Source organism: Thamnophis sirtalis, unplaced genomic scaffold (assembly GCF_051295495.1).
Source record: "Thamnophis sirtalis isolate CommonGarterSnake01/CBP01778 unplaced genomic scaffold, rThaSir2_p1.2 scaffold_3, whole genome shotgun sequence".
NCBI classification, from domain to species: domain Eukaryota; kingdom Metazoa; phylum Chordata; class Lepidosauria; order Squamata; family Natricidae; genus Thamnophis; species Thamnophis sirtalis.
Window position 1 is genome coordinate 72,010,779 of NW_028261383.1, and position 14,213 is coordinate 72,024,991.

Sequence of the window (14,213 nt, forward strand, 5' to 3'; positions counted from 1 at the left end):
TGATGTTCCCTTTATAGTCTTGTTTCAGGAAAAAAAACAAGTTCATTATAATATTGTTTGATGTTTACAGGAGATGATGACAGGAGATAAATCACAAACCAAATATTGTCAGCAGTTTTCTTTACAAAAAGGGGAACAGGACAAGCAAGAAGTTCTTACACCAAACAAAAAAAAACCCACAAAAGTTTCCTACTGATTTTGTACTGATTGAAGGTGAAGCTGTACTGAAACTGAGTTAATTATCCATCATGAAAATCTTTTCTGAAGTAAAGGTTCTTTACTACAGAAAGTCTCTTCTGCTGTTATCTGCGTTTTATTTGTTTTCTATTATAGTTGATCTTCCCAAACATACTATACTGAAAAATGCAAATGCTAAGGGAAAATTTCTTGTTTTCCGTATTTATTTTTAGTTTCCTTTTAATGTCATGCAAATAATATCTAGACCAGCATCTGATTAAACAGATAAGAGATTCAGTTCTTAGTTTATCTATTCCAGTTCTAAGTATTTAAGATTAAGAATGCATGCTGGAGTCCCTGCCGACATTAATTTTTATCAACTTACCAAAAAGGCACATCCTTTTGTTGTCTTGGGCTGCACATTTTAAAGTCTATTTTTAATCACAGACAGCAGGGGACATAGTGATATTATCAGAACAGTGAGCCCAGAGTTTTCAAACATTTATAGATTTTGACTTTGTTTTAAAACAAAATTAAAATAAGTGCATTATATCTATTAAATGTGTTAACCTATTTCTTTTGATGCCTAAGTTTTATGTATGAATTACATGAATGCTATTCTCACCTTTTTAAAAGGACAGATTGCCTGCCCCATAATTCTAAAACCTAAACTGTTGAGCTGGGGTTCCTGCCCCTAGTCCTGTAGGAATATATTGGGGAAAGCTGTGTGAACAGAGATAATAGTCCGTCTTGGGATAGAATATTGTGAAACTTGGGACCATAAAAGAAGTGTTTTTACTCTTTAGATTATTATGATACTGAATCTTCTGAAGGTCAGATGTGGCAACAACCAAAAGCATATATGGAAGGCTACTGGAGTTTCATGTCTATGTGTCTTGAGACAATGGTATTTTTTTTGAACAGAAGTCAATAAGCAGTATAGTGTCATCTACTTAGAAACAACAGGAGGAAACAAGCTTTGGAAGTAGGTCATTGTACATTATGGCACGTAAGATATTATACTTGACAGGCATGTGGTCTGATCATCATTAAGTTCTAAACCAGCCTGTTTATTCCATTATAATCACCCTCTTCTTGGCAGATAAGGTTGGTGGTCATGGCAGATAAAGTTTATATGCCTGCTTTAAGGAAGCTTCCTGTGCATGCATTTTATTTATCCAATTTCCAGGCACCTCACCTTTCTATTAGTTTTGCTGTGCTACAAAACATGTACATGTAACAAAAGGTAAATGAAAATTTAAAAATGGCAAATTCATACTTTAAGCTGGCTTTTCCAAAGATTTGCCATACAGCCAGAAAACAGTGAATAAAAATGGGGATTAAAAAATAGTACACATTTATTATTTATTTTCATTCAAATTAAATAGCAAAAGGGATTTTCTGAAGTATACACTCAAGTCTTTTTTATCTCTCAGCCATTGGGAGGAAAGTCCCATTAAAAGCTGATTTTTTTTCTCCTGTCGAACAGTATGTTTCTTATTCTCTCTAGAAGCTGATGCCCATCTTCCTGTAATCATATTGCATGATGATTTTTGCAAAATGTTAATGAGGAAGAAAGACATACATCACAGGAAACTGAAACACAGACACAGACTTTTGGAAAACTTGAAGCATACATACAATGAATGCATGTCCTTAGAGACCAGGGACATAACTAATGACTCCCATTTTTCACAAATTCATGCTGGAAGCATACCAAGGTCCTATTTAAAGGAATAATGTATGGACAGAAGTTCTTGCAGGACAACAGCTATTGGAGGCTTTCTTGAATGAACCTGCAGTCATTCATAGCAATGAATGTTAAAAGCTTGTTAAATGTTTTATCTGACATGTAATAATGTCTTATGAAAGCTATATGAACAACATGACTCCTATGTTTTAACCTCTTCTTCAACTGACAGAATAAACTGGCAAATTATTATTTAAAATAGGACAAGGGAGAACTATGCTTAAAAGATAGTTGTGAAAAATAAAAAAGATCTTCTCATAGAAAAACAGGCATAAAGTTTTCAGATACTGGCAAACTAAGGCAAATAAGATTGTTTGGTTCTTTATATAGTTCCATTTTTATCTATTTCTATTTAAAATACCTAAACAGCAAGTCTTAGTCACCCATACTTTTGGAGAAAATTGCTTTCTAACTCATGCTAGTGTTCTATCCTGACATCGTTCTTAGCAAAAATTGATACAAGAAATGATAAAACTGATAACAATTTTATGATATTCTGTTTTGTGGGAACTGTATTTATCATTAGTATTTATTCTCAGTTAAAGCTTAGAAACTCTGGAATATATTTTCTTAAATTCAAACAAAATCAGTAAGTGGTCCCTATTTTTCTACTTGCATTTTTACGTGCTTTCGAACTGCTAGGTTGGCATATAATCTTGTGTGTGTGTTTGTGTAATATACTATAGTTGTTTCTTTTAAAATAATTTTATCCTCCTTTATATGTAAGGAGGCTATATTTCCTTGGGAAGAAGATCCAGCAATCTCAAAAGGATTTCTGAACAGAAATACTAGAGCCGGGATTCAGTGTGAAGTAGTGAACAAAAATAGATGTTTATAGAATGATCTAACCACAGGGGCATTATAGTTCAGGTGTATTTAAGACTGTTTGTAATAGGCACAGAACAAACTTTTATGAAAGAAGAATGAGTTTCTCAATAATATCGTTATTAATAAACTAGTCATAAAGAAGAAAAATATTTAAATGAGAAAATCACTGGATATTTGTAAAGAAGACCATTAGCCAAATCTCACAACAGTAGTGTAAGTTATTATTTTATTCAAAACCTACAGTAGTTTAAAGAAATTGGGAAGGAAAATAATAATAGTAATCCCAGAAGAAAGCAATGGTGAACTCCTTCAGTTCTGTTGCCAAGGAAACTGCATAGTTGTGTCCACATAGTCAACTCAGGGATAGCTTTATTTTTAGGGTAAAAAGATTTGGCTTTTGGGGATGGAGATTAAAGTGATTGTCACATAACTTCCCATGGATCAAGTCAGCTTTTTTTGCCAAGAAACTTGCCATGTGGGAAACATTCTTAGCTTGCCTGTAGATATTTTATTAGGTCTAAATGTTCATTTCCATGGATAGAAGCATTTTCCATTCATAGAAGGAGCCTCAGTGGCCCAGTGGAGTGCAGTACTGTAGGCTACTTCTGCTGACTGACTGCTGACTGCAATTTGGCAGTTCAAATCCCACCCTTCCGAGGTGGGTAAAATGAAGACCCAGATTGTTGGGGGCAATATGCTGACTCTGTAAACTGCTTAAAGAGGGCTGTAAAGCAATGTAAAGCAGTATATAATTGTAAGTGCTATTGCTACTGCTATTAGAGTCACATAACCATTTATCCATGAAGGAATCCTTCTTCTTTTCATGGAACTGAATATTTGAATCCAACTCTGTTTTGCAAACTTAAACTAATTCATGTTAGCTATGAAAGACATAAGTCACACATGACTCTTAATCTCTATGCTCCTGGCAAGTAGATGAAACCTCTAAAATAAAAATCATGAGCAATAAAATATGATAAAACTTTAAATAAGTAGGGTTTTAAATTAAAAAGTTAAATATACTTCAATTTGTTTCACATTTTGATGTTACAATTCAATTTCTTCAAATGAAAGAATTATTATAGTGATAATTTATTTTTAATGAAGCAATGAACTTATCATTCGTTATACAACTTCAATTTGTAATGAATTTGGGATATATTAATACAGAATGAATCTTGCAAAGAAGTATAGCTAATTTAAGATCACATTCGCTTCTCGTATTTTTAACCATCCATACTAAATGTTCAAAATATCCAATGCACACATGGTTCAAGCAACTCACAGCCCTTAAAAATCAGGACTAAATTCATTGGACTAAATTACAATAACATAAATTCAAGTATTCCTATATAATAAATTTGAATATTGTGCTTATGTTATAAATATAGATATTATTTGAGAATATTTTGGGTGAATTTGTACCTTTTTTATCTTTTTTTTCCTCTTCCTCTCCAGCACCTAGTAGAGTAAAGATGATGCCTGTTTGGGAATTAACTCCCACTGCAGTTACCAGCATTCTTCCTGAGCCTTCCATGACATGGGTACCTAAAAAGATATTTAAAATATAGATATTAATAATCAGTACATTAAAGCTATTAGCTTAGGATAAAAAGTTACAGCCTGGCACTCTCCAAACTTGGATGTTTTCTTGTAAACGTTTCATAACCAAATTAAGTAACATCACCCATGCTATTAGCTTGGTACTAGTTTGGTAAAGAAACACCTGCAGGAAAACACCCAACCTCAGAGAGGAAGAGGACTCTACAGTTCAACCCTGACCTACAAATATTCTCTTGTATTGATAAAGTTACTGTTAGACACACTGAATTGTGGCCTACATTCCACTTCTGAGAGCAAAAGACATAGCTAACGTACAATCTCACAGAAGATATTGGGTATCTTTGTTTATTGCATTTAAAAAATGAGGCTAATAATGACACGCTTGCTGTATAAAAGTATTAAGATCACAAGGAATTTCTACTATGCAAGCCCTGTTCTTTTTTAGTTGAGTAAAAGGCAACATGACAGAATTAGATATGAAATTGGCTAGATTTCCCTTAGATACTAAAATGTAGAGTCATTCAAGCATAAAGAAATGGGAGAATTTATTCTCACAGCACTTATGCAATTCACAAATAGACATATTACAGTTTAGCACTCTAGACAAATTCATGGAGGATACAGCTACAAATAGTTTCTGGACATCCTAAAAATATCTCCTTCCAGGATCAGGAAAGCACACTTTTGAAGAAAAATTGCATAGTGCAATGAAAGAGGACCAAACTTATACTTAATGCTGATAGGTCATTGATCTGAATTATTTTTTGTCTCTTGTTATGCAATTACGGTATTTTCATATACTGCTTTGGAATAAAGTCTTAAGTACTCATATTGATGTAATAATTACTTCCAAATCCAGAAGTACCTGTTACCCAACCCCCTGGACTGGATCTAGAACAATATGTTTGCTTTTTAATGAACACACAAAACCAAGTGTGTTGCAGGAAATGGTTCTAACAAAACCTGAGGATAAAGCCAACTCATGAGCACCAGACTGCTGTACCGACTGAACAAAACTAAAGACAGAAACCTCATTTCTCATAAGTAGATTAGTCATGGCCAAGTGTGTGGGAAAAGATTGCTAACTGTGATCCATTTCCTAACATAGCCAAGTAAGACTCCAACAATCCTGCTGATTAAGAATGGTCAACCTGAAGATAAGAATCTTTGATTCAAAGAATCTTTGATTCTCTTTTCATTTCAAAGGGGCTGACCAGTGGTGGGATTCAAACAATTTAACAACCGGTTCTCTACCCTAATGATTTCTTCCAACAACCAGTTCACCAAACTGCTCAGAAAGTTAACAACCGGTTCTCCCAAAGTGATGCGAACTGGCTAAATCCCACCACTGGGGCTGACATAAAGGAATTTTCAGTTTCTGCTTATTGTATACCAATTATTAAGTTTCACGTAAGCACAAGCCATGGAATTTTTAATTCTCCCTCCTATAATAAAAGTCCAGGGCTAATCCACCCTTTCTCTGTGTAAGAGTCAAGAGCACTCAGCTCATGATACCAGCAATTCCTGATTCTCTCCTATGACAAATACATACTGGGATATAAAAGTAGTAGACAAATAAATATCAATCTTTGCATTTTATTTAAATAAGTCCAAAAAGGAATAGAAAAACAGTTTTTAGAATTAGCTTGCTAGAATTAGTGCAGAAGAGTGTTTATGCAAGAAAGAATAAACATTCTTATAACACAAAGCAGTTGCTATAATGCACAGTAGAGATTTCCTGCTTTACATATACATAGTAAGACAAGAAGAACTCAATACTAACATACTGAAATTGATACATAAATTAAACCAATCATGCCTAGAAGTGAATACAAATGTAAGCAAGTGTTATCTTAAAGTGTTCCGTGAATCCAAAATATCTCCTAGGTGAAATGAATTTGAATATAAGTATGTCCTAGGTTTGAAGCCTTCTGTAATGCTTCTATTTAGCAAGAATCCAATACTGGAATACTTTCTGCTGAAAAATCAAATGCGAATTTTAGTTGTTTTTTCTCCGGGCAGTGACTGACCTGATTCCTTAAAATAGCTGCATTTTTATTCATTTTTAAAAGAAAATTAATAAAGCATGATGTCCACCAGTGCTTTCTTTACTTCTGAACAAACACAGGTTTCTTTTTTTCTTTCCTTCTTTTCCTGTTTTTCTGATTCTTTTTATTTAGATGCAGAAAGTTAGAGTCAAGTAAAACATCACTATGATGTTTTTCAGGCAACAAATCAACATTTGTCTGATAATTCATGTTTTTGAGCATTCTTCTCGCCTGTAAAACAGTCCTCAGAAGGAGTAAATTGCAAGGAAGAAGCAGAATATTTTTACTCAGATAAGTTTCATTTTGCCATCCAGGAATATGTAATATCCCTTTTGCAATAGAGTTATTGTCTCTTTTTCATGTCTACCACAGATTTCCCACATGTCCTTAGAAAAATGCTTTTCTCTTATATTGGCAATAACAGCAATAAATGGCATTCTTATAATCCCATAAGAAGTTGAATGCTGTTTGGGACCACAGATACCATCAGTATTGAAAAGACCCACAGGATGCATATCACTTTCCCTTACTTGCTTACATATTTAACTTTTGCAGATGTAGAAGCAGTATCCAGGAATAGCCTATGACAGATACGGTACCATATTGAGGTCTACTACAGTGTATTATGAATGATTAAATGTTGGATTTCTGTGATTGGACTTACATCTCCTGCTGTGTTTTCTACACTGTGTTTTGAGCTTTCATGAAGAAAGCTTGTACTGATTGCTTAGTTTGCCATCCTGGAAAATACAAGGACAAATGAATATGTATACTTTGGTTAATGTAAGAGATTTGTCTTTCTCACATGTCTAGATGATGCATGCACATAATAGCATCATTAACATATAATCTACACAACATCTCTGCAATGGCACACACAGATGCTATAATATATATGTGGTAATAAGTTTTTTAAACATATGCTTATTGCTTAGCGATGGTAGTTCCAGTTGCTCTTGTTAAGCAAGGACTTACAACTTGCAATTTCTACATTGATTTTTTGTTTGTTGAAATCAGCAGGGAAGGTGCTAAATGGCAATCACGTGATTGTGGGGAAAATTCAGCAACCTTATCACAATAGGGCTGAATAAGTAAGTACCACTTATTCAGCACCATTGCAAGTTCAAACAGTCACTGAATGAGAGGTCCTTAAATAAGGACACCTGTAGTTCCATTAATTCATAAAGGAGAAATTAATCGTATCATTCAACCAATATGAAGTAAAAGCATGGCAGGATCGTAACTTATGCAGACAGCAGAAGTTTTGAATTCCCTTTCTAGTGATACTTATTGCTTTTCATTAAGTATACATTCAAATGCACTCAAATTCTGATACTCTGTAAGAAATTCATTTAAATAAGACAAATGCCAAAAGAATTATTGGCAAGAATGTGAAAAATAAAGAGAGGGAAATATCCTACTTAACAGATGTTGAAAAGAACAGACGAAATAAAGATTTTTTTTCTTTAAAAATATTTTGTAAATAGAAGCAATAGCACTTAGACATATACCGCTTTACAGGGCTTTACAGCCCTCTCTAAGCAGTCTTCAGAGTCAGCCTATTGTACCCAATAATTTGGGTCTTCATTTTATCCACCTCGGAAGGATGGAAGGCTGAGTCAACCTTGAGCCTGGTGAGATTTGAACTGCCAAGTTGCAGGCAGCTGGCTGTCAGCAGAAATAGCCTGCAGTACTGCACTCTAACCACTGCACCACCATGGCTCATAAAGACAAGGTTATGAACAAAACTGTTCATAACCTTGTTTTGGCCCATTGAATGAATCAAGCAGTGGTGCACTCTGAACCTATTCCATCAAATCAGTGTCATCTTATAGGATTCAATAAGTGTGGTTTCTGTACTGCAGAACCTGCCCTCTGAAATAATATCCACACTCTCAAATTTGTGAGACTCCCACCTTTATGACATTCCCCTTTTTTTTTTGTCCTCCAAGCTGGTTATGGAAGCCCTTAGCTTAGGTTTATTCTAATGGTTGGCTGTGTTCTCTTGTATATGTGTGGTTTCATTTCTTTTAATTGCAATCTTCCAAGAGCCATTTATATGTGTAGTTTCATTTCTTTTAATCGCAGCATCAACATTTAAATAAATAAATATTATTTATAATAAATAATACCTAAATATATTATTTTATAATAAATTATATTTACACCCACCCACCCCAATCTCTATACATGCATACGTATTTAACATATGTTTTTAGGTTTAGGCATATATTGTGTTATAGTATATGCACCTTAACTAATGTTACATGAAAAAGAAATTGAACTAACGTGGATTTCAAAAAGTGGTTTTCAAAAAGTGTGTTTATATAAGTCAGCTGAAATCATTTTAAGGCAAATTCTAATGCAACAAATATATACATATATAATTTTCTACTAACAATTGACCTTACTGACCATTGTATTGTTGTGTAACTATTCTTAGCAAAGATTAAATAAAACCTTGCTTTTCATCTCCATGCATGAGTCAGAAGTAGCTAATATTATGCAGCAGCTAAACAAAGAATTTTATCTATCCTATTTTCCGTTAAAAAACAGATAACAGTATGAATCAGAAAATAGGAAATGTTTATGCCCTCAATATTACCAAAAACATAACTAGAATAAATATATTGTGTACCCAATTCATGCTGTCGGATCAATACACAGTAAAAAAGAAAAACCCTTCTATCCTTTATCAAGTCTTTAGTGAGAGATATTTGATTACCAATGGATTTTCAACAGCTCATCAGATTTCCTTCCTCCCTACCCTTTGTGAACAGAACTCAATGTTAGATTCCTGAGAGTTCCACCTAAAGAAGATATACTTTGACCAGCTTCTGTTGTTGCTGTTCTGTTGTAATTTGTAATTTTGTTGTTGCTGTTATTCAATCTTTACATTGCTTCTGGCTCTTTGTGAGACACTAAACATCAGTCTTCCACAACTGTCTATTATGTATCCCAAACATTTATGCTTTAGCTTTGCTATTAGTGCTTCCACTGAGCAGTTTGCTTTTATTTCATCTAGTATTGAATTATTTGTTTTTGCATAGTAGAGTCAGTTCTCATATAGCACAATGACTCCATTGTTAGGAAACCCTTATATACAAAATTATACAATCTGAATAATAGGTTTTATGGGGAGGAAATAGAGTTGGGCCAGACCACTCAAGAATGAAAACGCATCTGTAACCAAAACATGACCAAGCAAACTAAATAATCCAGTATTTCTCCTGATTATCCATAACTTCATCTCATATAGACGTCAAGGGGTGGCTAATAAGGAAGGACTGTTTGATGAGCTGAGTCTTGAATGTAGTTTTTTCAGTTGTTTTATTTTTTAAAGTATATATGGAAATTGAAAAAAAATAATTGCTCAATTCAAACTTTAACATATGCGTGGCACGACAAAACCGCAGTCCACTAAAGCGCGCCCGATTAAAGCGCGTACCTGACGTCATCAGCAGTGCGACAAATACGACTGCGGAGAAAAAAGGGCGCTTTAAAAAGCGCTTTTAAAGCAAGCCGATTCACGTTAAGGTAAGGGTTAGGTTTAGGTTTAGGGTTAGGTTAAGGGTTAGGGTTAGGGTTAGGGTTAGGTTAAGCGTTAGGGTTAGGTTTAGGGTTAGGTTAAGGGTTAGCGTTAGGTTTAGCGTTAGGTTAAGGGTTAGGGTTAGGGTTAGGGTTAGGTGTAGGGTTAGGTTAAGGGTTAGGTTTAGGGTTAGGGTTAGCGGTAGGTTTAGGGTTAGGTTAAGGGTTAGGTTTAGGTTTAGGTTTAGGGTTAGGTTAAGGGTTAGGTTTAGGGTTAGGTTTAGGGTTAGGTTTAGGGTTAGGTTTAGGGTTAGGTTTCGGGGGTTAGGTTTAGGTTTACGTGTTAATTTTAGCTTTACCGCTCACAGCGTGCTTTTTTCGTCGCGCTGTGATGACGTCAGGTATGCGGTTTCGTGGAGCGCGCTTTAGTCGACCGCGGTTTTGTGGTGGAACCTAACATATGTACAAATAAGTGCACACGATACTGGGTAGAATCTTGTAAGTTTTTTGTGACTGTTTTTTTTTTGTCAGAGAAGCATCTTCTTTCCTTTCTTCTTCATAGAGTGTAGGGAAGCCAAGGTTGTTTCATCTTACAGCAGGTCTGTCTATCCATTTATTGTTGCTTTACATCTATCACTTTATTTAATTCTTATTGCTGCAAACCGGAATTGGTAACTGCTCAAGTCTCAAAACTCAAACAAGCTATAAGCCAAGTAAACAAGTAAGTGAAAAAGTAAAGAATATTATTGAACATGTGAGTACTTGCATATTCCCAGTCCTGTTGCTTGATAGGGTCTTCAAATCTACCTTTAAAGATTTCTGTGCCTCCCATATCCACAATGGAAATATGAAATATACTGCTGGAGTGATATCATCATCCAGGTTGAGCATAATGTAAGATGTCCAATACAGGATTTTAAAAGTTTTAATCCAGTTCAGTAATTAGTAGAAAACTATTTACATTCATATATATTTTCTGAATGAAGAATACATAGATAATGAACAAGAAGGAGAAAGGGTTATCAAAGGTTTATTTAATGCACAAAACATACCTGAAAGCAGCATTGGATCTTTGTCAACGGATTTGCGGACTTGATCTGACTCTCCAGTTAAAGAGCTTTCATCAATTTTAAGATCGTTTCCTTGAATAAAAACTCCATCAGTAGGTAGTAGGTCACCTATCAGTAAAATCATAAAGAGAAAATCTAATTTGAAAAGGTGTATTTATTTTGCAATGTATGAAACTTCCTTACTCCAGATTTCCATAATTAATGTATGAATCTTCAAATCACTGCAATCCAAATAAAAATAGATGAACCTTTAGTAAGTTTATCAGAGTACTGCCACCTGGTGAATCGATTATTGCGCTCTCTCTCTCTCTCTCTCTCTCTCTCTTTTTCTCTCTTGTTGCTAATTATCAGCCCATCAGAAGTAATGTCTATGCTAAATATCCACATATACAGTATATTGTTTGACTGGATCAATCTAGAGCATATTTTAGCATATGGCAAGCAGATTTTTAGAACTGATCGCTCTATCCTTCACCATGGCATCATACTGCAACATCTGTATGAAAATATCCATATAATCCAAACAGGCTTTCACTGACTAATGATGTGCATTTGTCTTATCTTCAGAAGAAGCTTGTGTGATAAACTTAAAAATACTTCTGTAGACAGACAGCTACTGTTATGTACGCATAACCTTTATGACAATTCTAAAATAAAATATTCTTGCAGCCTTTACACTAAAGAAAACCCAAGCCAAGCAGGTATAAGAAAGGAGTGCTTTTAGTCCCCTTGTTTAATTGTATATTAACTTTCTTTTGGTCAAACTAACTAAATTACCACATCAGCATCTGAAATTAGCCAATATTCCAATCCTACTCTGTATAGAAAATGTAGTGCTTTTGTCACAAACTTCAATTGGACTTAAGCAAACCTTGAGTACCTTAGCCAATTACTGTTCTGTGGAAGTACAAAAAAATCAATTATTCAAAAACTAAGATCCCAATTTTTGCAAAGCAACATGGAGTGCATACAAGGAGGTTAAAAAGCCAGATTATACAGCAGAGAAATTTTTCAAAATCTTAGGCATGGTGTTCCATTGTTTTTCTAAATGCAGTGCATGCAAAAATTATGTTATCCAAAATGCACAAAAAGCAGTAATTTCTAAGCATATCTGAGCAGTACTGAAGCTTTATTAACCCAAAGAACAACTACAATTATTGTTTGGTGCACAGTTGGATCCTTAAAGCTCTTTGGCTCTACTAAAAAGAGCTTAATCCATATTTTTAAAGATTATATCCAAATGGCTCCAATGTTCCTAATGTAGTGTTAGAAAAGGAGACAGATTTCACCAAAGTTGAAACACGTACATAGATTTGCATGATTTCATATTGTTCTTTTTAGAATGTCTGAGCTCTTTCCTTAATGAGAACAATTCCTAATTAATATGAAACAGGACAATTGTACAAAAAAATGCTATCGCTATAGAGATAAAGATATATAGATATAACTTTTGTAAACTAAACTTGATATTTCAAATTATAAATTGATACAAGCAGAGCTAGAAATACAATATTTAGATATGTCTTTTGTAAACTACAGCCACTATAATTGCTCCATATGTTTTAGGTTGTTTTTCCCAACTTGCCTGCCTGACTTTCTCTTTAAAATGTCACTTCAAATTTCCTTAATAAGCAATTAAGCAATTAAAATATCAGGTTGCAATGTGTTCTCATCTTAACAGTACAATTCCACTGACTATGTGCTGGACCAAAGCTGAATTTTGGTTCATGTCATGGATAAAAATAATATTGGGCTCATGTTACAGCAAGCCAATCCAAATATATAGAAAAGATTAAGCATGCCATTTTTTTTTCACTGAGATAGATAGAAATGGTGTTCTTGACATTGGGATGTTTATTATTATTATCAGAAATATACTCAATTTCTTTATTAAGGATGGATGCTATTCCATCCATGCTGCAACCACAACATTTCAAGGTATGAAGAAATATTGCTCTTTTTTGTCTTCATTAAGCACCTCTTAATATTTTGGGGTGCATCCCTATCTATTCTTCCTCAAATTATTCTTCAGTTGATTTTCACTAACTGATTTCCCAATACCATTATTGCTCCTCAATTACATGGTACCAACCAGTGATTTTATCTATCAACTTGAGCTAGTTCTTTGATCACTAAATATAATATTATGTTACTCCTTAAAATTGAAAAACAAATTTAACATTTTTTTAAATAATTGATTGTATGTTATATTACATTTTTGCTGTGTATTATAAGGAATCGGCCTTAAGTTTATTAGCAACTATTTTCTTGCTACTATTTAATAGGTTATAAAAAATTCCTAGGAATTCAGACATAAACTTTCTAGAAAGTATACAAAAAAACATACCATATTTGACTTGTGCAATGTCACCAACTACAATCTCTGCTACAGGAATCTGAATTACATGTCCACCTCGGACTACGGTAAACTTTTGTTCTTGTTCAATACGACTCTGAAGTCCACGGAACTGCTTCTCTTTGCTCCAGTCATTAAAGGCTGTAACCAGCACCACACATATAACCGAGAGCAGAATGGCAGCCCCTTCAATCCAACCAGCTTCTGCCTCACCTTCATCTTCACCTCCTCCTGCAGCGGTGGCACACGCTGGAGAACAACAGCCAAAAATAAGACATTACTTGAAAATTATGAAAACATCATCTGAAAATTATGAAAATTATAAAAACTGTAGAATTTTAATTTTTAATATTGCAGATTCTGATAATATAATGTCACACAGTTAACACTATGGGATCTAAGATAGCATTTTAGAGAAACTAAGAAAGAACAGTTACATTTCTGCAAATGGATTATTAAATAAATCTAATTATTAGATTTCATCATATACATTCTAATATGTAACACAGTAGTGTTTGAGAGTCAGTTTGGTGTAGTTAGCCTAAAAATTAGACCGTAGGTTCTAGTGCCACTTTAGCAGAGTGGTATTCAGCAGGTCCTGACCAGTTCTGGAGAACCGGTAGTGGAAATTTTGAGTAGTTTAGAGAACCAGTAAATGCCACCTCTGACTGGCTCCACCCTATCTATTCTCTGCCTACCGAGTCCTAGCTGATTGGGAAAAAAATGGGGATTTTGCAGTAACCTTCCACTGGAGTGAAGAGGGAATGGAGATTTTACAGTATCTTTCCCCTGCCATGCCCACCAAGCCACACTCACCAAACCACTCCCACTCCCAGTAGTAAAAAATATTGAATCCCACCACTGCATTTTAGGCACAAACCCACTTCAGGCAC

General features: G+C 34.4%; 1 protein-coding gene across 11 annotated transcripts in view; it reads right to left on the reverse strand.

Annotated features, from left to right (window-relative positions):
* The window catches only part of ATP2B2 (ATPase plasma membrane Ca2+ transporting 2), a 134,372-nt gene that overhangs the window by 69,909 nt on the left and 50,250 nt on the right, over nt 1–14,213 (reverse strand). For all 11 annotated transcript variants that reach the window (XR_015695906.1, XM_087709128.1, XM_087709120.1 and 8 more), the window contains exons 3-5: nt 13,312–13,569; nt 10,947–11,072; nt 4,181–4,303 (exon numbers count right to left, since the gene is read on the reverse strand). Coding sequence is in view for 10 of the 11 variants with exons in the window: in XM_087709128.1 (XP_087565254.1) it covers nt 4,181–4,303; nt 10,947–11,072; nt 13,312–13,569 (507 nt within the window). In the remaining variant the exon portion in view is untranslated. The remainder of the gene's footprint in view (nt 1–4,180; nt 4,304–10,946; nt 11,073–13,311; nt 13,570–14,213) is intronic.